We start from the raw sequence: 27,031 nt of genomic DNA on the forward strand, positions 1-27,031 counted from the left end.
GGATCTCAGCCCTGAGCTGAGGCCCTGGAGTGAGAAAGAGTATGTGGTGGAGCTGAAGGCAGTTGTGGAGAGGGAACTCCACTCACAGATCCTGGGCAGAAAAGTTTATGGTTTCTTCTAGACCAGAGTGCAGGCTAGGAGAGGAGTAAATTCCTCTCCCTTGATTGTGCCACCTTGGAGGAACTAAGAACTAACAGGTCCCTAAAGTATACCCTCCACCTCACAAAGGACTCAAAAGTCAAGTAACAGGCTTGGAAAATGCCCCCAAAAAGGGAAAAAAATAAAACTATAGAAAGTTACTTTCTTGGTGAACAGGTATTTTCTTCCATCCTTTTGGATGAGGAAGAACAATACACACTATCAGAGGAAGATATAAAAGTCAAGGCTTCTGCATCTAAAACCTCCAAAACAAATATGCAATGGTCTCAGGTCATGTAAGAGCTCAAAAAAGGATTTTGAAAATCAAGTAAGTGTGGTGGAGGAAAGATTGGGAAGAGAAATAAGAGCAATGCAAGAAAATCATGAAAAGCAAGTCAATAGGTTGCTAAAGGAGACCCAAAAAATACTGAAGAAAATAATACTTTTAAAAATAGACTAACCCAAATGGCAAAAGAGGCTCAAAAAGTCAATGAGGAGAAGAATGCTTTATAAAGCAGAATTAACCAAATGGAAAAGAAGGCTCAAAAGCTCACTGAAGAAAATATTTCTTTAAAAATTAGAAAGGAGGGGATAAAAGCTAATGACTTCATGAGAAACCAAGAAATTACAAAACAAAACCAAAAGAATGAAAAAATAGAAGACAATGTGAAATATCTCACTGGAAAAACAACTGACCAGGAAAATATATTGAGGAGAGATAATTTAAGAATTATGGTACTACCTGAAAGCCATAATCTAGAAAAAAAATGAGTCTAAACATCATGTTAAAAGAACTTATTGAGGGAAACTGCCCCAATATCCTAGAACTGAAGGATAAAATAGACATTGAAAGAATCCATTGATTACCTCCTAAAACAGATCCCAAAATGGAAAACTAGGAATATTATAGTCAAATTCCAGAGCTACCAGGTTAAGGAGAAAATATTGCAAAGAACCAGAAAGAAACAATTTAGATATCATGGAGCCATAGTCAGGATTACACAAAACTTAGCAGCTTCCACATTAAAGGAGAAAAGGGCTTAGAATATGACATTGTGGAAGGCAAAAGGGCTAAGATTGCAATCAAGAATAACCTACTCAGAGAAACTGAGTATAATCCTTCAGGGGGAAATGGATATTTAATGAAATAGAGAATTTTCAAGAGCTCCTCATGCAGAACCAGAGTTGAATAGAAAATTTGGTTTGAAATAAAAGACTCCAGAGAAACATAAAAAGGTAAAACATGAAACGGAAATCATAAGGGACTTAATATGGATAAAATATTTACATGGCTGAATGGAAGAATGATACTTGTTATTCTTAAGAACTTTATCATTATTAGGAGGAATACATAGAGGGCATGGGTGTGATTTGAATATGATGGGATGATACCTAAGGAAAAAAAAGGGGTAAGAAAGAGGGATGTGCTTGGAGAAAGGGGGTAAGAGAAGAACAGTGGGGAACATGAACATGTAACATGAAAAAGGTGTGTCAGGGAGAGCCTTTACAGCAGAGGAGAAAACAAGAGGAGTGGCAGACAAAACTTGAACCTCTCATCAGAATTGGTTCAAAGACAGAATAGTATACACACTCAGTTGAGTATAGAAATCTATCTTACTCGACAGGGAAGTAGGAGGGGAAGGGATAAGAGAAGGAAGAGTTTGATAGAAAGGGGAGAGATAAAAGAAGACAGTGGTCAAAAGCAAACCAGACTTTTGAGCAAGAATAGGGTAAAAAGAAAGAAAGAATGATAAACAGGGAAAAATAGGATGGAGGAAAATACACAGTTAATAATCATAAATGTGAATTGGATAAACTCACCCATAAAATAGAAGCATATAGCATAATGGATTAGAAACTAGAATCCAACAATATGTTATTTGTAAAAAAAAAATGCTTGAAACATAAAGAAATATAGAGTATAAAATAAGGGGCAACAGAAGAATCTATTCTGCTTCAGTTGAAGTAAAATAGTCAGAAATAACAATCATGATCTCAGACAAACCAAGAGTATTAGACCAAACTAAAGCAGAGAAACTACATTTTTTAAAAGGTACCATAGAACATGAAGGAATATTAATAATAAATATATATGCACCTAATGGTATAGCACACAAAATTTAAAAAGCTAAATGAGTTACAGGAAGAAATAGAGAGTAAAAACTATATTAGTGGGGGACCTCAATTTCCCCTCTCAGAACTAGATAAATGTAATTATAAAATACATAAGAAATGTTATGAAGATAAACAGGATTTTAGAAAAGTTAGATATGATAGACCTCTGGAAAAAATTGAATGGGAATACAAAGGAGTAGACTGTTTGCTTAGCTCTACATGGCACATTCACAAAATTGACTATGTATCAGGATGTAAAAACCACACAAGTAAAAACAGAAAAGTAGAAACATTAAATGCATCCTTTTTAGACTACAATGTAATAAAAACTGCATTCAATAAAGGGTCATCAAAATACAGACTAAAATTAATTGAAAGCTAAATAATCTAGAATCCTAAAGAATTCGTGGGTAAAAGAACAAATCATAGAAACAATCAATAATTTTATTAAACTGAATGACATAAATCAGACAATATACCAAAGCAGTACTTAGGGAAAACTCTGCACGTGTGTGTATGTGTGTGTGTACTTATGTCAATAATACAGAAAAAAATAGATTAATGAATTACATATGCAATTAAAAAACAGAAAAAGAACAAATTGAAAGAACAAATTAAAAATCCCCAATTACACACCAAAAATTTTTTAAAAGCCAATAACACTGAAAAATGAAATCCAAGCTCTTGGGACAAGAACTCACTATTTCACACAAAAAATGCTGGGACAACTAGAAAGCAGTTAGGCAGAAACTAAATATAAATTAAGACTTCACACTGTATGCCAGGATAAGGTCATAAAGGGGTATATGATTTGGACATTAACAGTAATATCACAAACAAATTAGGGGAGCATGGAAATATTTACATGTTAGATCTATGAGTAAGGCAAGAATTTATGACTACACAAGAGAGAGAAAGGATTACAGAACATAAAAATGGATAGAATACCAGTTGCTCTGGTAAAGGCCTCATTTCTCAAATATACAGAGAACTGAGTAAAATTTATAGCACTATGAGTCAATCCCTAATTGAAAAATGTTTAAAGTATATGAACTATTCTATATACTATATACAGTATATAGGTATATACGTATATATGCTACTATATACTAAATACATGAACTATATGAACAGTGTTCAGAAGAAGAAATCAAAACTATTCTATAGTCATATGAAAAAATATTCTAAATCACGATTGATTAGAGAAATGCAAATTAAAGCAACACTAAGGTACAACCTCATACCTATTAGGTTAGCTAATATGACAGAAAAGAGAAATTAAAAGTGTTGGAGAGAATGTGGAAAAATTATGACACTAATTTACTGCTTGGGTGACTAGGTTGTGCAGTGGATAGAGCGCTAGCTTTGGAATCAGGAAGATTCATCTTCATAATTTTAAATCTGGCCTCAGACACTTTAGCGGTGTGATCCTAGGCAAGTCACTTAACTCTGCTAGCCACATTTTCCTCATCTATAAAAGTAGCTGGAGACAGAAACGGCAAACCACTCCAGTATCTTTGCCAAGGACACCCCAAAATGGGGTCATGAAGAGTTGGACATGACAGAAAAGACTGAACAACCATACACTATTGGTGGAATTGTGAACTGACCCAGCCATTCTGGAGAGCAATTTGAAACTATGCCCAAAGGCTTATAAGGTTGTGCATACCCTTTGAGTCAGTGATACCACTACCAAGCCTGCATCCCAAAGAGATTTTTTAGAAAGGGAAATGTACAAAAATATTTATAGCAGATCTTTTGTTGGTGGTAAAGAATTGGAAATTAAGGGGATGCCCATCAAGTTGTGGTATATAATTATGATGGAATATTATTGTGCTATAAGAAATGACAAGTGGGATGGCTTTGGAAAAACCTGGGAAGACTTTTATGAACTCATGAAAAGTTAAGTAACTAGAACTGGAAGAACATTGTACACAGTAACGAGAATACTGTAAGAATGGTCAACTGTGAATGACTGAGCTATTCTGATCAATAAAATAATCCAAGATAATCCCAAAGAATTTATGATGAAAAATGCTAAACCCTTTAAGAAAAAAAACTGATAGAGTCTGACTGCTAATTAAAGTATAACAATTCCACTCTATTTTTCTTGGGATTGTTTTTTGCAGTGTGGCTAATATTGAGATGTTTTGCATGATTTCACATGTATAAATGATATCACATTTTTTTAACTGTCTCAGTGAGTTGGGGAGGGATGGGATAGAGTGAGAAAATTCAGAACTCAAATCTTTAACAAAACAATGTCAAAATAAATTAAAAAAAATAAGTGATAGAATGAAGGTGACAGAGCGGGGGAAATATGTTTTAGGCAATAGGATTGAAAATGGAATCACTTGAGCTGGTTAAAAGGATTATTAAATCCATAAGGCTTAGATTTTGACCTTGATTTTCTTTTCTTTCTGAAACTGCCTTGTGCCTCTGTCCCTTTAGCTTCCTTAGCTCATCTGTCCAATTCTTGGCCATGATTTGTTCTCACCATGATTTAAAACTCCAACCTGTGAAGGAAGACCTTTGCTATAACCTCACTATAATCCTCCCATTTCCTCTGCTTCTCAGTTCAATCAGCACCACGGGGTGAAGTGGAAAGTTCAATTAGCAATCATGATCTAGGGGGACATACAAAACATGATTTTTTAACTTAAGAGCTTTGTTTTCCAATGAATACAAAGCCAATCTAAAATAGTTCAATGAAATTGAGCAGTCCCATAAGTCAAAGATCCCCATTTTATCTAATGGAAACCAAAGGAGTAAGCTTTAGTGCTCTAGGCTGTCTGCTGAGAGTAATGCCAGGAGTGGATGTTACTCAATCTGAAAAGTCATAAAACCATTTTCATAGTTTAAAGTGATTCAAACACTGTTACCTCCATAAGGTCTATTCAAGTCCACTGAACTGTGTTCCCATTTTCCTTCACATTTTAACCAAACACCAAACACATTCTCTGTGGGACTTTTGGAGTTTATGTCTTTGGAGAAGTAACATGAAAGTCTCATATAACTTCAATGGCTATGAGGGATTTTAAAGAGGAAAGAAATCTTTGAAGCAACAAGGACCTAAACTTTGAAAAGGGCTTATAGGACAAATCAACATTTTTAAATGAGCCTAGCAAAAATTGATATCCAGAATGGTTGTTGGTACAGAGTTATTTATATATGTCATACAACTCTTTAACCTTCAGAAAATGAGCTACTACATCCTACTTAACTCTAGTTTCTAAGGAGATTTAAAATGTAATGTCATATAAAGGGAAACCAGAAAGACAGAAAGAAAGCAAGAAGAAAAATATTAGATTTTTAATAAGTGATATCGAGGAGGATTTTTCTTTACATAGAGAAATTCAGAAATTAAAAAAATAATTAAATAAAATTATTGTGTTTATGACATATGGAATGATATATATATGAACATTAATATATATTTTTTGTGTGGAAATATCATGTGCCTCCTCAGTTATAATTAGAAATTGGATGTAGAGAACAAAATAAAGGTCGTTGAAAAGAAGTACTTGGGACATATTTGCAGAAATCGTTGGATAGAAATGTTACTACTCCTCAAAAGTAAAATCAGTCCACACAAGAAGAGAGGTCAAGAACATTATTAGTCTTTAGAAATATCCCAATCCAGTTTCAGTATTTGTACTATGGAAGGAAACATGATGCAGTGGAAAGAGGACTGGACTGTCAAGTCAGAGACCCTGAGTTAAAATCCTGTCTCTTCTACATACTACTTGTGCAACCTTAGATCTCTGGTCCCAACTTTCTATATCTTTAAAATAAAGGGATTGAACTCCATAACCCCTGAAATTCCGTCCAGCTTTAAGAAGAAGCACTATTTGAGATGGATCAAATACAATGGTTCTGAATTTTAAAGCCCCTTTGGTGCTTACTTAGCTATAAGCTAGTTAATGCCTTGTTCCATCACAGCTACCTGGTTGGGCATCCATAGCAGATTTAACCAGAATAAAGATTTCAAGGATAGGCTTTTGGAGATGTGATTGCATGAGAAGATTAATTTTCTGGAAAATAATGGAGCAAACATTTTCCAATATCAACTGACCTTCCCCGCTCTCTCCATGGCAAATGATCTGCTAAAAATTAAGGACATTTTCAAATCTGAGTGTGTACAGAGAAGTCAAGGATGGTAAAATATTGGTGACCATGGCATATGAGGATCACTTAAAAGAACTGCATTGTTTAACTTGAAGAAGAAAAGACTTCATGGGGACCTGACCTGTCTTCAAGTATTTGAAGGGCTGGCAAATAGAAGGGAGGGTTGATTTTGATTGGAGGATAAAATTAGGAGCAAAGGATCAAAATTCCGGAGAAGTAAATTTTAATTAAATATACAGAAAAACATTCTGATAGAGATGCCCCAAAGTGGAAGCAGTGAGTTCCCCTATCACCGAAGTTCATGAAGTAAATGTTATAGAGGAGATTCCTTTTCCAGATTGGACTGGAGTAGATTATTTCTGACAAAGGAATGAGAATCTTTTGTAAAAATGGTAATAATAGTAATAACAATGTGTAGGAAGAGTGGAAGACAACTACAAAGAAAAGCCAGGTCTGCCATTTGTTTTTCATGTAGATTGCTTATTGGAGTTGTCATCTTCTGGTATTTGATAGGACCCTCTCTTTAAGACTATTCGGAGTCATAAGGCTAGTGACAGTACTTGGCCTATGCGGAAGGATTGTGTTTCTTTTTTTAGAGTAACACTTTGAGAAGCTGAAATCCCTCCCTCTCTCTCCTACCTTCTCTCTCTCTCTCTCTTTCTCTCTCTCTCTCCCAGTAATATCCATACTGGAAAAGATATAACTGAAATGGCAAGAGGGACACAGAACTATAATATGAGAATAAGTAAAAATAGAATGCGATTTGATCTGTAACAATGGACTAAATCGAGAGAGAGAGAGAGAGAGAGAGAGAGAGAGAGAGAGAGAGAGAGAGAGAATATATTCCAGATAATATGCTTATCAGCTACCATTTGGCTTCAAGCTGGGAGACTAACTCATCAATCAAACTATATCTTGATAGCTTTTAATGGTGTGGTGATCTGTGACTTCATTAGAATAGAGAACTTCCTATGAGGAAACCCACTCTAGTAATGTAAAACTAAAACTTCTGCCACTTAGAAAATGTAATTGAGAGGTTACATGACTTGCCCAAGGTCACGTAACCAATATGTATCAGAGGTGGGACTAGTATGCTCAGTCAACTCCTTTTGAAATTATCCTGGAACAAAAAAAAAAAATAAAAATAAAACAGAAACACACACAATGACTCATACTGGAGTTGAAACCAAGACGTTATTTCATTTGGCGAACTATGTGCTAATTATAAACATTATTCTTCAATATTGTAGTGTATTCTTGTAAGACTTGTCTGTTTGCAGCCTTTTCTCACAGGAAGCCCTACACCTGTATTTTAATTGAGTCTGTTTCTGAATCAATTCTGACATACCCATTAATGTCGGCTTGCTGCTAACTCCTCTGTTGGCTGCATTACGGTATCAACTGCTCTGCAATAAGGACTCATCATTTTTCTCATTTCTAATCAGGATGCTATCCAGGTGGCAGTAGTATTCCACAACAGCTTTCACTTTTCTTTGGCCAATGAAGAGTTCTTCATTTTGTCAATATTTTTAGGAATTGGTGCATATGGCCTGGAGGCATCTAACTCCAAGAATCTGTGAAATTTTATCCATAATTCAGCATTCTACTTTTAGAAAAAAAAGTCCACTATTGGGAATGCTGATTACCATAATCTATTAGTAATTATGGATGCTTTGTGCATGAATATGCTACTCTCCTCAAAATGAATTCCTTCCTGGAAAATTGAGAGCCCAAGAGGTAAAAGGTGCTCTTGAAATTTTAGAAATTTAGCTTGATAATAGATTCTATTTTATTATACCTTCCAGCTTTAACATATAATAATACTGATAATGTTCCATTAGTTATGAAGAATGATTATAGAGGATATATTCAAAAGTAAAATATCAATGATGGTATGGTTTGGTCATATTGGTAAATTCGTGTTTTGTTTTGTTTTTTAAATCACAATTCCTTTGGTCAAAGATTTTGTATTCAAAAGCCAAGTGCTTATTTGTAACTGTCATGGTGCAATTGTATCATCACAACTCTATGATAATAAGCAAAATGAGAAAAGATTAGTAGAAAATAGACTTTTATAGTTTGAGATTCTCCAAAGAAAGTCCAGTGGTAGCATGCTAAATTTGAAGGCCATGCCTTACAAGTAATAAGAGGTCTTTCATTCAAATAGAACATTTGTTTAGATCCCCCGTCAGACCAGGTGTAGATTAACAAAAAAACATGCTAAGTAAGCATTTTCATATTTTGAGAGGGACTTTCATTGTCCAGATCTGTGGTTTCTTCTTGGAGAAAGTGCCCAGTGTAAAAATTCCCTCCATTTTTGTAGATCAATAACTTCTCTGTAATTTACAACCTTAAATATTTACTTCAAGCAACGGAAATTTCATCCTTAGTCACAGTGCCAGAGGTACAACTAAAATCCAAGTGTTCCTTTATTTAAGGCTAGCACTTTCTTCATCCTTTCATGTATAAGGACGCATAATCCATGTTAGAGAGTCCTAGTAAGAGTAAATCATCACAATGTACTCAATAACTCATCTTTCACATTTCCCCCATGCATCTGATTGACCTCCATTATCATTCCCATCCCATTTCCTACATCTGCTGCATGTGCATGCATGTGTGTGTGTGTGTGTGTGTGTGTGTGTGTGTGTGTTTGGCTAATCTTACACTTAATACCAATTTCTTCTGGATGTTCTTCCTAATATAAAGCAGTCTCCAGCATAACAGTCTCTCCCATACTCTTGGTTCCTTCTTCCAGCAGTTCCTCCTTGTGCTAGTAATATTAAATGGGCAAAAACAACTTGACTGCAGCATATTTGTTCAATGTAACTTTTCCCATAGATTAAAAAGTCTGTATTTTATCACTGGCATGGAATTGAATTTATATATCTAGATTCCTTTTTCTCTGGAATCTAAAATTTTTTAGAGACACTACTGAATTAGAGTATGCTTCAGAGAAATGAATACTTATTAGATGTGACAGTAAGCTAATAAGAATGATTTCACAAGTCACACATCCATACCAGTTTTAATATGTCAGTCACATCGTATAAAGACTGCTAGCCAAGAAGCTTCTTAATGGAAATCAATGGTCATTTCCTTGAATATGTATTTAACTTCCCAGGAGGACAACTAATATATTACTATGAACAGAGCTATTTATAAAAGACAGTGGCCATTTATACTCTGCACTATTATATCACAAATAATGAGTTGCAGCCATTGTATACTTTCATACGTCTGTTTTAGCAGTTTAGATTCTCTTTCAATGCTATGGATTAAAACCTATCCATGGCCACCCATCTGGTGCAACTTGTCTATATTTTCCTGTAAAATCATTACAGAAAGTTCACATAGAATATTAGGGCTCTTCCCATAGATCACTTGACACTCCAAAAGTGATCCACTGGTCATCTCTTAGTTCTCCAGTAGTAGTAGTGTAGTAGTAGTGGTAGTAGCAGTAGTAGTAGTACTAGTAGAATTAGTAGTACTAGTAGCACTAGTAGTACTAGTAGCACTAATACTAGTAGAAGCAGTGCTTGTATTAGTACTACTACTCATATTAGTACTACTACTACTACTAGTAGTACTGCTAGTACTACTACTAATACTAGTAGTACGAGTATGAGTACCAGTAGTCGTATTGGTAGTGATAATGATGCCATCAACAATGATGAAGCTTTACATGTAATATGTCGTTTGATTGATCTCATGATAATTCTAAGAGGCAGTCTGAACAAATTTTATTCCCTTTTTGTATGGGAAAGAACAGTGTGCTTCAGAAATGTCAGCAGTCAAAGGTCACTCAGGGAGTCAATGGAGATGTTTGTAGTGCCACAATGGGCTAAAAATTAACTAGAAAACGTGGTCCTATCAAGGTGACTTGTCCATCTATTGCAGATTTACTTTATTTTCTGCATTAGATACATTTCAGAAAAGTTGTTTATAAAGCAAAATCATGTATACAAAATAACTATTTCTGTTTGAGTCTTATTATAATGGCTGTAATTCAATTTCATATTATAAAATAAGAGATTTCATGAATTAGGATGAAATATCTTTATCTTCATATAGATAGATATAGATATATTTAACCGATTTGTTTAAAGACTTTCTTAAAAACACTATCATCTATCTATTAATTCAGAAGTAAAGGATAGCAGGAGTGTAGCCAAAGTAAGTAAAGTTTGAATGATTGCCTTCCCCTTCCCATGCTCTCCTTGACACTGTAAGAATGGTCTCCTAATGCTAGTATTGTTGACAGAGTTATGTGTGGTCAAACTGGCCTTCAGGATGTAATAAGTGAACAACAGAAAGCTTAGATAGGCATATAAGAATGTGGAGTTCCATCAGTGTAAGCGTCTTTGGTTTCATCTATGAATAGAAGTCTTTGTCAATATCATCTCTGAGACACTGACCTTGTCTGAGAGTGCAATTTAATTTGAATATCACTCTGATTAATAAATTGGGTGGGAAGGGGGAGTGAGATGGGACAAATTCAGCAGATTCTGAAAATGGCGAAAGAGCAAAATGTTGTACAAGCAGATTACTCCTCAACCAGTAGGTCAGTGAGTCCAAAAAGAGTTCAATTTCTCATGATTAAATTCACCATGGTAAAAACCTTCACTTGCAACTGGCTGACCATTTCCCTGCTAGGATTTGTTCTTCACATCCCCTCTTCTCCATGAAGTTCCAAAGTTCACAACTTCAGCCTCCTAACATTTGTCAGTCTGTTTTCCAACTGGGAAAAAGTCTTTTACTAAGTAGTTTAGTGGTAAGTGAAAACTGATTTTAGTAGGGTGCTACTGTGATATACCATAATTAATTCAGTTTTAGATCTTGAAACTGAGGTCCTATCAGGACGTTCTGGTGGAAATATCTATCACATAGTTGGAAATATAGTATTGGAACTTGTGAGATGTCAAAGCTGGCAGCATAGATTGGACAGTTGTCAATATGGAAATATTTGTTTAGCAGTGGGCATTAATTTGATATTCTAGCAAGAGAATACAGAGAAAAAAAAATCTAAACCATACTGTAGGAATCACCTATATTAACACAGCAGCAGAAGAAAATCTTATGTAGAAAACAGAGGAATGAGAGAATAGGTGGAGAGTCTGGATATGCCAAACAGTTGTTTCTTAGAACAGGTGGTTTGTCTATGAGGAGGTTAATTATATGGGACTTGTTCCTAGCTAATAGATAAAAGATGGTTCAGAAGTGACTGTGGGTGAAACACTAAATAACTGTTGTCTCTGCACAATTAAATTTTGACCTAATAGGGTGAAGTAGAAAACTCCCACAATCCATCATAGTGTTCCATTTTGCAAAAATGAAACTGTGGTGAAATGTGATCCTTATTTAAAACAATCAAACTCTTTAAGACCACCTTATTGCAAACCAGAAAACAGTATGCTTACATTTATAAAATGTTAGTTGCTCAAAAACATCTGCACATGGAGACTTTATTTCAGCAGAGATATAGAGGTTATTGCAAGGGAAATAGCATCTTATAAAAATGAAAATATAATTGAAGTGGGGTTAATAGAGAAACCCAGGAAGTGGGATAGATTGTATAGAGACAAAAAAAATTAATCAGGCCAAAGAAAGTAAAGTGACATGCCCAAGATAGCAAAGTAAGTGCTAGAGACAGGGTTCAAACCCAGTTTTTTTGATCATAACAGCCAGTGTTCTCTACACTTTACCACAATGTAGTAAGACCCGTTGGTGACTGATAAGGAGCCAATAGAGGACATATAAAGAGAAATGAATTATTTCTTTGTATCCAAGAAGGATATTAGGGAGATTCTCATTCATACCTGTTCCCTGAAATGGTCAGGTTTATGGTCCAAATCAAGTAGTTGTCATAGACTCATAGCTTTAAAAGAGACCTTCAGAATTATCCAAAACCAGAAAAGTTAGATGACTTATCTGAGGTCACACAGATAGCAAGAACAAAGATCTGAGACCAGGTCCTCCAATTCCAAGTGTGGTGTTTTATCCACAGCATGATTCTCCCTATAAATCATGCCTCCCTTAATGCTGTCCCATACAACATTAACTTTTTGACTGGCACAATCACACACTGATCACTACTCCTATGAAACTTGCAGTCTTTTAAACTCCTGAAATTGATTAAGGTAAATGGCTGTCTAACCTTGCCTCACCTCTCTTGTACTTGAGGTGATATTTTTTAAGGGTAAGCCTTTATATTTATGTTTATTGAAGGACATGTTATTAGATTCAGTCCAATATTCTAGTTTTCCATGTTTTCACATCTTGAGTCTATCAAATATGCTATATCTCTCTCCCATCAGCACACTTGATGAACCGCCATCTATGTCTTTATCCTAGTTATTGATTTAAAAAAAAGTTTAACCATCCAGGACCAAGCCAAGACCAGTTTTTGAGGAAGCTATGCTGGCTCTTTACAAGCATTACTCCCTTTTCTGAACATTTGCTAACCTTTGGAAATAATTCATTCAAGAATTTTCCCAGGAATCAATGTTAACCTCACCGACTAATGGAAACCCCATTCTCTTCCCTTTTCTGAAAATCAGGGCAATGTATACAATGCTATAGTCCTTGGGTCTCTCTCTTCTTTTCCATGATCTTTCACGTATGACTCACATCTGCACATTCTTTCAGTATCTGAGGATATAGTCAGGTAATCACCTAGCCTCTACTCTGTGCCAGGCACTGCGCTAAGTGATAGATATAGTTTATCTGTTCTTGGCCCCTTGAATTTAACAAAGACAGGGAAGTGCTCTAATAATATCTTAGTAAGCAAACTAAGGATTGACAAGTTGTGCCTTTTCCCTTCACATCATCCCATGTATTAGTACTACCTTTCGTTTTATTCTCTTATCTTTTGACCCAGCAATACCACTACTAGGTCTGTTTATCCACTAAAGTCTTACAAACTGTGGGAATTTGAGGCATTAGCTTTTCTCACCAGCCACGGTTCACTCTGAGCTTTAGAATTCAGCACCATTCTTTGAGGATCATGTGATATTCTTACTAGTGCTGGACTGTAATTTCACATACATAGGATCTTTCTACTAAGGGAGATCCCTCTAACACCTTCCCGGCAATCTATAGTCACATCACTCAAAATTGAAGTGATTTGTCCAAGGTCACTCATTTAGTTGGTATCAGAATAAGGACTTGCTCTCAGGTCCTCTTGGAATCAAGGCTAACTTTTCTATACATTTCTTGGTGAAAGCCAAGTTCATGGGTGAGTTCATTGGGTTTCTCCATAAACCTCTTCAAACCACTCAATTTTTTTTCCTCTTTTTTGGAATGTTTTTCACCTTAGGTCTTTTGATTGTTTTTATTTCATTTCCATCTCTCATACACACTGACTTTCCATAAGGAATTCAAATTCATTGCATCCTACCTAATCTTCTTCTAAACCCTTTGAAATCTGCTCTTCCAAAATTTAATGTCTATAGTAGACTATGCCTGACTTTTTTGAACTTCTTTATTACAAATTATAGAAATTATTCTCCCACCCCAAAAGTGAGTTCTTGTTAGCTACTATCAGACCTAACTCTTGTTCCTTCCACCTTTTGAAGAATAAAATTTTATTATATAAGGATCATTAAACAAACTATCCTCTGAATAAAGATATATAAAGTCTACAGTTTGTGAAAAGCTGCTACTAGCAAAGACCTGTCTTGCCTAATCCTTATAATTGATTGAGATAAAAAGCAGAATCTGCATTTGAGAATGACGCTAATCTGTCCTAAATAGTAATGACAAGATAATGGTGGTAGACTCAGTGTATCTGAATGGACAGAAAATTTACAAATGTGTGCCATGGATAAATAATCAGAGCTATATAACTTATACAGAGAGAATAGCCAGTAAAAGGGATCTGAAGACCTCAATACATAGAGTATTCTACATGGACATAAGCCCCAAAGATCCATATAAACAATTTGAGATTCAGTAAATAAGGTCTTAAGTGAAAATAGAAAATATGATAATATCTGTACTTTTTTTAATGATACATCTTATTGTGTCATAGAGGGAACAGTGGATTGGCAATTAGAAGATCTAGGTTTTATGGTCTCATTTGTTTCATGACTCCAGACAAGTTATTTAATTTCTTAAAGCCTTGGTTTCCTTCTATAAAAAATTAAAGGTTTAGACTACATGACATCTACAATCTCTTTCAGCTCTAAGTTCCAGATCTCTAAATGATAGTAAGTTCAGTTCTGATCACCAGGACTCAGTAAATTTGTCCTGGAGCTATAAATGGTAAACTCTCCTAAATCAAAGGAATGGTAAAGCTATCTTTTAAGAACAGACTCAGAAGATCTGAGATCCCATATTTTAAAAGGTAAAAGCTAAGAGGTAACAAGATAAAAATCTACAAAATAATAAGTCAAGTTGGAAAATTGAACAATGACTGTCAATAAAATTCTAGACCTTTAAATTAAGGGGTAGTTAAAAAGCATAATATTGGGACAAATAAAACATCTGAAATACTTATTAACCCAAGAAGATATTATGGAAAAAATTATAAAAATGAATAAATTCAAATATGTTTTGAGCAGTTTCTAAATGAAAGCCAGGAATATCTGACAAAAGAAGACAAAATATAACTAAATTTTAAGGTTGTCGTTAACTTAGGACAGATATGACCTTCCCTATTATATCCCTTGTTTGTTTGTTTTTTCCAGTTAATTTTTTTCCACTATCATGCATTTATTTTCCCTCTCCAACCCTATCCACCTACACATGAGAAAGAAAAACAAAGCCCTTGTAGAAATATGCATAGGTCAGTAAAACAAATTTTTCACATTGGCCATGGCCAAGCATTTCAAACAGAATATAGGTCTGAATGAAAACATAGCCCTGGATAATATTACATAGGAGCAAACTGAGGCTCAGTGAAATGAATTGCTCAGTAGCTGAGCTGGAATTCTACTACTTATTTGATTCCATATTTGACTCCAAATCTATTACTACTGCCATGGCCCCAGAAGACATGTCATAACTTTACCTACAAGCATGCTAATAATTTCTAGCTTATTTTTAATAACCTTTTTCATGATACTTAATACTGTGTGGGTCTTTTGGGTTGTAGCATCATGTTGTACTGATGCCCCAAGGAAATACTATGATTCCCAAACTACTACTTTTTTTCTTATGTCTAATATGCTCCCAATAATATATTTTGCTACCATACGTTGAGAATTAACTCTTTACTAGTTTTTTGACATGCATGATATAACGGATGTACTAAGAGAACTGAATCCATCATCTTTCTAGCAAAAGGATATTGCAAGGCATTCTAATATTTCTTACCCTTAACTTATATCTCTCTTCTGTTTAAGGTATCAATTATGGTACAAATCCAAAACACTAGGTGTTTGCCTCGGTTTCCATATGTTGAGAGTACAAGCAGTATCATACTTTAATACATCAGCAAACTTGTCAGCAGATAATAAGCTAATAGCCTTCTCTCCAATCTGAAATATCTGCACACCTATTTGTTAAAGACAAACTTTCACATGCAACAGATTTTTGCGTGTGGATGAGTGTTTATGCCCCCTCAGTCTTTCAGAAATTGAACTGAATGTAAATGCTCATTGCTTTATAGTCTATATGGTTGCACAGCTTTCAAAGAATTCTCTCTGAAGTCACTGCAAAAGATTCTTACTTAGCAATCATCTTCCAAGTAATGCACATTGATGGCATTATCAGCAGAGTTTCCCTAGTGGTATATCAAGGAAGGCACCACATGTGCTGCACATTTGCGTGCACACCCATTGTAGCGTTTTTGAGTCAGTATTCTAATACTTGCCTTATGCTGGTTACACAGAGACATTGGAGAATAACTTAAATTTTTAAAATGATCTTGGTTTTATCTGTTTCTCCTAGAGATAAATTGTAGCTTCTATGTTGTGTTTACTCTTAGTTATTTAAATCTATGAAAAAAAATTGAACATTCAACTATCTCTTCCAACCTTCACACACTAAAGTGAGATTTTAATAAGGTTACGTCACATTGCAGTTTTGTTCATAGATTTGATTCTCAAAGCTTATTCTCTATTGCTTAAATTTTTGTGTCAATAATAATTCAGCTAATGTTTCAGGAACTAATTATTCCTACTTGAAATCTGAGCTAGGGACTAGTGAACTAGAAAGGAAATTCTTAGCACCTTTCTTCCCTTCCTAAGATCAAAGTACACAGAACTCTATTTGGGTACATTGCAAATCCTGCAAGGAAAGTTAATGAATCTAAACCATGAGTTCCAGAGTTATCCATTTCATTCTGTAGTAGTGTAGCAAAATGAGATTTTAAGAGTTCATTATCAAATGGTTGCATCACAATCCCTCTGAGCCTTTACTGAAATTCAGGGAGTGTATCAGGAAACCAGATGGTTTATTCTCCACTGTTGCAAAGACAGTCTCTTTGGAGGTTTCATATTCGGGTTTCCTTAGGGGGAATGTTGTATTGTGTGCTTATAAGGTCAGAGCCATTTTGACTTCATGAGATTTTTTTGTCCACACTTTCCTTCTTTGTGTTGTTCTCCTCTTTCTCAACGTCTTTTTCCCTCTTTCCTCCTCCGCTTGTCTTTCCTTCTCATCTTCCTTTTCCTTTCCTTCCATTTCTTCCCCTCCTCTTCTCTATTCTTATCTTCTTTCTCCTCCCTTGCTTCCCCTGTTCCTCCTCCTCTGCTACTTGCCCCCACCTTCTACCTAGAAAGCATTATTGTAGGACTTTGAATGTTCCAGAAGTGAAACTTTGATCTAGATACAGGAAAGATTATCCACTTGGCAGAATTCAACATTACCATCTCCAAAAAATAGTAATTCACAAAATGGCCTTGAGGATAGGTTTTTTTATGTCAAGTAGAGATATGTTTCCCTATCAGATATGGATGTGACATTTTACTCTCACCATCTACCTAAGGTAGATTTTCCTACCGACTAGCAGCAGAGCTACCCTGTCTTTTCTTTTCTGTGCCTTATATTAATCTGTGCCACCACCACCTTATGTTGTGAAGCAGAGTATCTTTTAATATTTTTTTACCGCTTCCAGAGCACCTTTATTGCCCATGTGTGACTGAACCATCTCCTTCTAAAGGGCATTATTTCTTATCTTTTACCTTTCATTTTAGTCCTTTTGAAGCAATGCATTGCATTTTCTGCTATGTGGTCTTTGGGTTGCCTTTTTTCCCCAGATGTTTACTGTCAGGTCTCCTATTGGCCGACTTTGATTCTAAACGAGAAAAATTAAAATTTCATTGCAGCCATCAGGTGCTTAACAAATTGAAGGTTACAAGCTTTCAAGATCCGTTCTTCAAATGTGTCGGAGCTAAGGACCAAGTGATCAACCGAAAACAATTGCAGAAAGATCACATTTTCCTTACCATGAGACAAATTAAGTTAAAAAATAGAGCCAAGGTGCCACAATACAAACTGAGGATACCAGAGTTAAACATGCCTCTCCCCTTCCAGCATTTGAGAATACAAAGTGAAATACTCTTTTTCATCTGTTCCTTGTTCTACTATATGCTGTGTGTGATATTTGTCTGTTTTTGCTTTAATAGCATTTAGTATTAGGAGGCAGGACAACTGAACTGGAGGGGAAGGAAGCAACAGTCAGCACCAACAGTATCAGTGAGGTTTCAGCTTCTCTTTCACTATAAGCCTGTCCTTAGGCAGCATATACAAGTAAGGAAACACTGGGCCAGGTGTAGAGAACGTGCAGCCTTGAGGTCATGTGTGACGGTCCTTGGGTGCAGCCTTTTGATGAATCCAAGTTTTACAGAAGAAATCATTTTATTAAGGGAATTTGTTCTGTGAAGTTTGGAGTCAAGGTGCTGCACTTGAGGACTAGGGGACCATGTTGGCCTCAACGTTCCCCACTGCTGGGCTAGGATTTAGGACTAATGTTCCCAAACTGGCTCTTCAACTGGCTCTATAGAGCTTGATACGTTGATAGGAAGAAAACCAAGAGATCCAGGTAAGAACCTGCCATTGCAGAACAGTATATCCCAGTGGAGCTTCCTAGGTGGCTATCTCTCTGTGTCCATGTTTATACTTCTTTGTGTTTTATATGTCCCTGAAGAAACATTGCATGGCAAGCTGCCTCAGGTCTTAGGCACAGAATAAACCAAAGACATAGTCATTGACAATTATTTCATGCCACTTTCCTTCTTTCAGTTCTCTAAGCAACTCTTAACACTGAAAGTTAGCGAGAAAGTACCAATCTGCATTGATAGAGGGGGTTTTGTGTTGTGTTATGTTTTTTTCTTCCACCAGGGAATTCCCTATGCCTGTAAAATCAAAATTTCTATCCCTTCTTCTACTTAGGATATTTGAAGAAGAGAAGGTTCCTTGTATTTCAATTTTCTCTCCCACAAGTTTGAAAGCAAACTGAACAGGATTAAGAATTTCCACACAACATTATGCCAGTGTGTTTGCACCAGGGGAAAGAATGCAATATTTGGCCATACTGTCAACATGGACGCAATTGTCGCTCTAAAACTACTTCTGGGAAAGTGGATACATATATAACTTGGAATTTGACTAAGATTCCAAATTGAACTGGGAATTTACTGACTGTCCTTATCTTTATAAGAAACCACAAATATGAATAATGGATGGCTTTCATATATTCTACTGAATGACTATTTGGTAGTAATATGTTTCTGTCTCAGTATTAAACAGGAAGATCATTCAGCTCTCTATCAGATGGAGTTTCCTTGTAAACTCAACACGTACTTTTTATCCTTCAATGGAAATGGAAAGTATCCAAAGATTTTTCTCCTGAAACCCCACAAGTGCTAAGAGACATCAAGATTACCCAAGGCAGCACCCATCTTTTCAGGTCACTACATTTTTCTAAATTATGCGTCTTTGGTACAGGTATATGAGATAAAAGATCTCTTAAATAAAAATACCTTCTATGAAGGGTACATATTTCTTAGAAGGTTTTTGTTTTTTGAGAAAACTTTCCACTGCCTTCCTTTTCATCCCTCTTCTCAGCGAATATGAAAAAGACATACAAAGTTAATGTTCTTCATTCTTCCTTCCCAGGTTTTCCAGGGCAATTTTGACAATGACACACACCGAAAAAACGTCATTGACCCTCCCATCTATGCACGGCACATAAGGATCCTTCCTTGGTCCTGGTATGGTAGGATCACCTTGCGGTCAGAGCTGTTGGGCTGCACCGAGGAGGATTAACAAGGCCCAGTGCTTGGAAACTCTGCTCACTATATCCTGAAAAAGTATCTCCATAGAATAAACTGTGCAAACCTGTAGGAAACTGAATGTTTTGTTTTGTCTTTTTCATGAACAAGTGCTCAATTTACGGTAGGCCACTGTCTTTTCTTAGGAGGTCTAAGCCTGCCCTTTAAATGGTCCAACCTGATTTTTTGTCCTTTAGATCTGTTCATATACATATTCCCTCTAACTGTGGAATTACTTTTCTCATATTCTTCTCAGTTGTTCACACTAGTTGAAAGATGTTAGGAAAGGAGTGTCTTTTTTTAAAACAGGGATGGCAGAATGTTCTGATTGCCTCAGTATGGAGGCAGAGAAAGTTGAAACTAGCCTCTTACTTATTAAAAAAAAGACACTGCAAATTAGCAATAAGTTTTGTTTTCTTCTCTTTTTCCCCCTATGAAATAACTCAGCATTACCTTAATTGTTTCCATGTGCCAACCAAACATTGTCAGTATTTATTGCACATTTTTGAAAAAAATCTGTGGTATGCACTCCTTGTTGATATTATAGAAACTACCTTCCAATCCTACTCTTCAATTATTTATAAAGCTCTTGAAGTTTCTACCCCATGTGATTCCATTCAGTTGCTTTCATTAGTGTATGGCCTCAATACATCTAAACTTTTTCAGAGAAACCTCATTCTAGTTGAAAAAAAAAGTCTTTGTTTATATGAGGTACCCAACTTAATATGAGGCCCTTCGAAAATTCCTGGTTCTGACCTAGGAATATCCATGGCTTTATTCTGAACGGAAGTCCTAAGTACAGAAATGCTACAAATAAATTACTCCAATCGTACTATCATTTGGCAATATAGTTACCAAAGGACAGTTGGAAAAGTAGCATTGTACTCCTTAAAGTCTATATTTACCACCAATTACCACTTTTGGTTTTAAAAATTACAAACCCACTCTGATGTTATCCTACAGCAAGGGTTCTTAACCTTGTCATGGCTCCCTTTGGGAGATTGGAAAAGAAACCTGGAAACCCCTTTCTCAGAATAATACATTTTAAAAAATGTATAAAATAAAATACAGAGGATTGAAAAAGAAGCCAATTACATTGAAATCATTGCCAATTTTAAATTTTTTTTTCAGTTATCAGGCATTCATTTTTCCTATCCACCTCTTTCTACCTACTTGGAAGAAAGGAAAGAAAGAAGGAAGGAACTCCTATATCATAATCAGTCAAGCAAAACATAGTCCAACATTGGTCATGCCCCAAAATGAATTTCTTATTATGCTTATTAGTCTAATATATCTCTGTGTTGAGGTGGGCAGTGTCCTTTATCCATCCTCTGGAGTCAAAATCATTTAGTTGATCAGAGTTCACAAGTATTTCGAAATAGGTCAGTTTTGTAATATTGGTGTTATAGCAGAAATCATTCTCCTGGTTCTACATACTTTACTCTGCACCAGTCCGTACGTGTTTTTCCATGTCTCTTTAAAACAGTCATTTTCTTCATTCCTTACAGCACAATGATATTGCATTACATTCATATACTACAATTTGTTCAAATTGTTCAAAATATTTTTTTAAAAAATGTTAAGGGACCCCAAGTTAATAACCCTATTCTCCGGTATGCTTGTTTTAATACAGTGCTGCATAATTTTGCCCAGAGTACTCAACCTGTATGTTGTTTACTGCACTTCCAAATAAATAAAATAAAATTTCACTGAGACTGGAAACTGATGTTCCTAAGAGAAAACACATTTCACAAATCTCAGTTGGGGAAGGGGGGAAAAGAAACATCCTCAAAGTTAAAAGTCTTTTATTTTTCAAAATGGAAGTCCAGTTCTATGTATTATTGCATTTTAGGAACCCTGAAGACAATTCTAAGCAATTTTACCAACAATTAAGTACAGAGAGTGGAGGTTCTGCTCACCAAGATCTCTCAAGTTACTTGAATTAAAAAAAACAAAGGAAAAGAAGAATAAAGCAGAGATGTCTCCATAAACGTACTGATCCTTCAAAGTGTATTTATATAAGTATTAATTTTGTAAGGCTTAGACATAGGATTTTCAAAGACTTGATTTAAGGGTCCTATAAAGGTTAAAAAAGTGTGGTATATGTACAAAATGTTTCAGTCCTGTGCAACACCATTAAGCTTTTCAGTTTTTTTTTCATTTGTGCTACATAACAAAAGTCACTAGACTGTTACTGTCTTGTCTGTGTGTTAACAGCATTCCTTAATGATGTATATACAAAGTGGTCTTCAATAATAATAAACAATGTAAAAGAGAAAGTCAGTCATAACGGCATTTTTTTCAAGAGCAAAAGCTATTGGTACAAGAAGGAGATCATAGAAGTTGGTCATTGACCAGCACTTCAAAAGCATCACTTTAGGTTCTAACAATAAAGTTTTGTTTTAAAATATCTCAACTGATGATTTCTTCCCATTTGATTCCAAAAGTTAGGTTGCCATTTTCTCAATGATCAGTTCACCCATTTATGTTACTTTCCAGTTGGAGTAGTTTTTTTTTCTTCCCTTTACCTTTTTTACACATAAAATTTCTTGGTTCATAAAAAACACAATGAAACATCCAAACTAAAGTCCTTTTTCTATCAGATTTGATAACCTTACTCCTTTCCCCCTACATTTATTGCCAGTCTCTTTTGTGGATTGTATTCCATAGCTTCATCCTTAAGAGCCTGAAGAAAGAACTCAAGATGTTAGGACTAATGCTTTGTGGTGATTTGTAGAAGGAAAAACATCACTTATGATGCCATCAGATGCTATATGGGGATTTTTCTAGTGATACTACTCTTTTTTCTGTTACCAGTTGGCTGAAAACCTTGGTTAAAGCTACAGCTGTAAATTCAGTAATATGTTGGAAAGCATTGGATTATCTCGCTTTTGTATTTCTTCACTGGTACACACACCATTCACTGAAACGCAAAGTAAATGTGACTTAAATGTCACCTGCCTTTTTCTTATTTGCTGGCAATGGTAGAGTTTCTGTACATGGAAAGGTTGAGAAATGTTGTGAAATATTCCTTAGCTTTTGCATCAATTCTATAGTGGCCCCGAACTGGAGCAAAAAAATGTTGGATTTCAACTTCACACTAAGCCAGTTAAATCGGAGCAGGCAGATCACACAGGAAGATCTAGATTCCAGCTTTTCAGGGTTTGATATATGTTCATTCTCTGGCCTGAAAATTCTTACACACACACACACACACACACACACACACACACACACACACACACACACACGGTTTATCTATGTCCTAATAAAGCTTTTATTACAGCCTCTGATTCAGATCTTCACATTGACTTTCTCTTTCGGAATGATTATATACAGATTCGTGTGAATTCTGAAGACCTAAGGGTACTAATAAGTGTATCTTTGCTAAACAACAACTTACAAACTGTAATATTCAGTGCTGGCTTCTGATGTGTCAGTAAGTACAGAGGTATCTGAGACACATGACTTTTGCAACCTTTCAAGCTGTGTAATATTCAGATGTTTTGTATATACTTAAATCATGTAGAATGATGTAAAAGCAGTACGACCTTGTCTAGTCTTCAAACTTACAATAAAACCTTTGAAAATCTAGGATACTTTTGAAGCAGTTGTAATGAAATACATTTATAAGAATGCACAAGTTGTCTGAACATGAATGACTTACTATTGACTACACGTTATTTTTTGGTCATTTATTTTTCATATAAAGAATAGACATAGAAGTAAAGATCAGTTATACTGCCCTTCAAGTACTGATTAATCTCAATAAAAGGTCCATTCGAAATATAATAAAATTAATACATCATGTTCTTTTGGCAACAGAAATTAAAGTTTACTAAAAGATTGTTCATCTACAAGAGTTGTTTGAGAGGGAAAGTTCAAGGGTGAGGGAGAATGAGTATTTATATAGTACCTTCTATGTTCCAGGTACTACATTAAGGACACGTTTCAAATATTATCTCATATGATCTTAATAACCCTATGAAGATACTGTCATTAACTCTACTTTAAATTTGAGGAAGCTGAAACAAACAGAGGTTGAGACTTGCCTTGTCCAGGATCACATAGCTAATAAGTGTCTGAACCAGGATTTGAAGTCAGACCAGCACTCAACCCACTGAGCCACCAGCTGCTTTAAGTATGCTTGACTTCAGTGATACTGATCAAATAGAATGCATAAGTGTGCCATGCTTTTTTATCTATTATTCCAACAATATCGATCACAACCTATCTATCGCCTACTAGACAAGTCCAAAGGAGCTATTTGGGGGCACCTGGAGGTCATGTGTCTTCCCTTGACTTTCAAATCTAATGAGTAACACAAGTGGGATTGGAATCTGTGTTTTCCTAACTCCAACCCCACCCTGGTCTACTGCTCTAGTCATTAGGCCATGGTGTGTCTTGCCTTTTATTAATCTGATGTGATTGTCAGCTGTTTTTGCAGCTTTCACAATCAGGAAATGCTTCAGTGGTATAATAAAGTTGTGGCTCTCCTCTAGTTACCCAATATTGCCCTCTGACAATATGGTATTTCTCAATGTAGGGCAGCTAGGTGGTGCGGTGGATAGAGCACCAGTGCAGGAATCAGGAGGACCTGAGTTCAAATCTCATCTCAGGTACTGGACACTCACTTGCTGTATGAAGTCACTTAACCCCAAATGTCTCATCCTGGGTCATTTCTAGTCATCCTGATGAATATCTGGTCACTGGATTCTGATGGCTCTGGAGGAGAAGTGAGGCTGGTGACCCGCACAGCCCTCCCTCACTCAAAACAAAGTCAAGTGCAAGTCATGTCATCATTTCTCAGATGGCATGGTCTTCTTCAGCAATGAAGGATGAACACACACACAAATTTCTCGATGTAACATTTTCTTTCAAACTGGATTAAGTGATCAAAGTAAGTCACCTTTTTAGACCCTGACACCTTTAGGAATGGCATTTCTGGTCTTCTGGACATCACTGGAAAGATTCTAAAGGAGATGTTTTTAGAGTACTTGTGACAATTCATTCAGTCTTTGGATTCAGGAGGATCAGAAAAGCAAAATGTGATGCCCAATGTTTTTCAGTAAGTTCTAGTGAGCCTAAGAATGTGTTCTGGGTTGTCTGTTGTGATGGTACACACAAGAGAACACACGATCCTTACTTATCCTTATTTCACTGTTATTTTACAATGCTATTTGCATTCCTTTCCTGAATAAATGTGGTTTTTCAAGATATTAGTAACCATATAAATACTTTTTCAGTATTATTCACAAGGCCAGGGATGCATGGAGACTGAAGCATGATTATTCAACAGAGTTCTCCTATGGCAGATCCTTTGAATCCTTTTTGCATTAGCCTTTCAGAAGGAAAGAAGAATAAGTACGTAGCTTAGAGGGCAGTGCCAAGGAGAGAACTGTGATCTTGGTTGAAATTCAAGCTGTTTCCACAAATCAGAGAACTGGGACCCCCCAGTTCAGTTGCAGTATATTAGACTGTAGCACCATATTCACAGAGCCTACTTATTGCGGTGCAATTCTCAATCCCGAAATACCACAGACTTTCCACATAGAAAGCAGAACCAAAATATTTATTCAGACACCAGAAAGTCAAATCCATCATAATCTACACACAATAGCAATGCAGAGAACACCACCATCCTCAAGCCTTCCCCCTGCTAGGCTTCCCACAAACCAGCTCCATTAAACAAATCACAAGCAATCTCTTTCACGGTAGTCAGATGCCTGCATCCTTCCTAGCTCTGACTGCTCTCATGACTAACTTCCTCTCAGCTCTTCTCTAGCTCTGCTTCTTCCTTTTCCACCCATTCAGCAAACTCCTCCCACCACAGACTGGATGTGACTCACTTATGTGACTCAGGCTTCCATGTGTCATCCAGCCAGGTCAAATGGGCCTATTAATGAATGGGAAAGATCTTCCCATTTAAATTACCATTACATTGGTCAGTACAGAACTGAAAAGTAAAAAAACTTTACAACCACAGCACTGAATGAAGATTTCTGAGACTTTAAGTAAAGATGACAGTAAAAAGGCACAAATCTCTCCTGTCACAAAATTAACATTTTCTGTGTCTGTGCTCACAAAGGCTAATCATTTAAAATATTAAAATTCACATTTTTGCTCCATTTCACAATGAAAAGAGCTGCCCTTTACCTTTGAGATTTGAAACAAACTAGTGCCTGACTATCCTGTGAAAATGGTGAATTAAAACATTTATTTGGGTGACTTTCCTTGAGCTATTACTTTTTTCACAATTTCAGTGGTTAAACTATCATGAAATTGAATACGGTGCTATTTGCTTAACAAAAGGAAGGAAAGGTAATTTTAGAAGCAACTCATTATTGATTTTGCAGAATGGGGGATTTGGGTGGTGAAGAGATGGGAATCCTTGATTATATGGCAGTAAATATTTGTACCTCATGTTGGATGTTTCAATATTCCCACCAGGTTTGTTGTTATTTAGTCATTTTTCAATTGTGTCCTAATCTCTGTGACCCTTCTAGGGTTTTCTTGGCAAAAATTCTAGAGTGGTTTGCCATTTTGCTCTCCAGCTCATTTTATAAATGAGGAAACTGAGGCAAACAAGGTTAAGTGACTTGCTCAGGGTCAGACAGCTAGTTAAGTGTCTGAGCCCAGACACTACATTCATTGAGCCATGGCCGTCCCCCAACATTTTCTTATTATTTATGGTGGCAACTGAAAAATAAATTCCTGAGAGATTTTACAGCTTTGTTTCCTTGTTCTCTCTCAGCAGTCACAGAATCTGCTCATATTGTTGCATATAATGTGACTGTATCAGGCAATTGCCAGGATACTCCAGGGTTAGGCAATGTCCATGATATCAAGAACTATTTTCATGCAGACCATACCCTCTTCAAGCACATGGTTCACATCTTTTCCATAGATTGTCAAAATCTCCCAAAACCTTTATAGTGCCAGGCACGTATTTGCACATATAAGTTAATAATGATGATTAATTACTGCTTATCCTTCTACCTGCTGCCACTGGTAAAGGGATTGATGGCAGGGAGATTGATGGCAGCTTGAAATAATGCATCCCACCTGGCCAAAGTTAAAACAGCTTTTTTGTATAAACATCAGGTCCAAACACTGGAGGCCAAAGTACTGTAGAGAATTAAAGCTGTGACAGCCGACAGTAGGTGATGTGCATAAAAAGACAAAAATAGTGTGACAGTTTTAGTGATAAATGACTGGATCCATTCAACCTTAAAACCAATAGAAAAGAGATTCATAGATATTTTTGTAATTGTTTTTCCTTCTAACAATTACAAAGCAGGCCTTTGGCACTGCAGGTAGAATTCCTGTTATGAATTTATGTGACAATTCAGAAAACTGAGTTGTACAGGTTGGATAGGCATGGACAGATTGCAGTCTTATCACTGGAGGCAACAGATGCAGGGGTAAGATCA

The 27,031-nt window shown here is 36.0% G+C and overlaps 1 protein-coding gene across 3 annotated transcripts in view; it reads left to right on the top strand.

Annotated features, from left to right (window-relative positions):
• The window catches only part of EDIL3 (EGF like repeats and discoidin domains 3), a 603,244-nt gene extending 583,569 nt beyond the window's left edge, over positions 1-19,675 (top strand). For all 3 annotated transcript variants that reach the window (XM_072606206.1, XM_072606208.1, XM_072606207.1), the window contains one exon: positions 19,444-19,675. In XM_072606206.1, coding sequence (XP_072462307.1) covers positions 19,444-19,593 — 150 coding nt within the window. In that variant the 3' untranslated portion in view covers positions 19,594-19,675. The remainder of the gene's footprint in view (positions 1-19,443) is intronic.
• Positions 19,676-27,031: the final 7,356 nt, after the last annotated feature.

The sequence above is a fragment of the Notamacropus eugenii genome, chromosome 4 (genome assembly GCF_028372415.1).
Source record: "Notamacropus eugenii isolate mMacEug1 chromosome 4, mMacEug1.pri_v2, whole genome shotgun sequence".
Taxonomy (NCBI): domain Eukaryota; kingdom Metazoa; phylum Chordata; class Mammalia; order Diprotodontia; family Macropodidae; genus Notamacropus; species Notamacropus eugenii.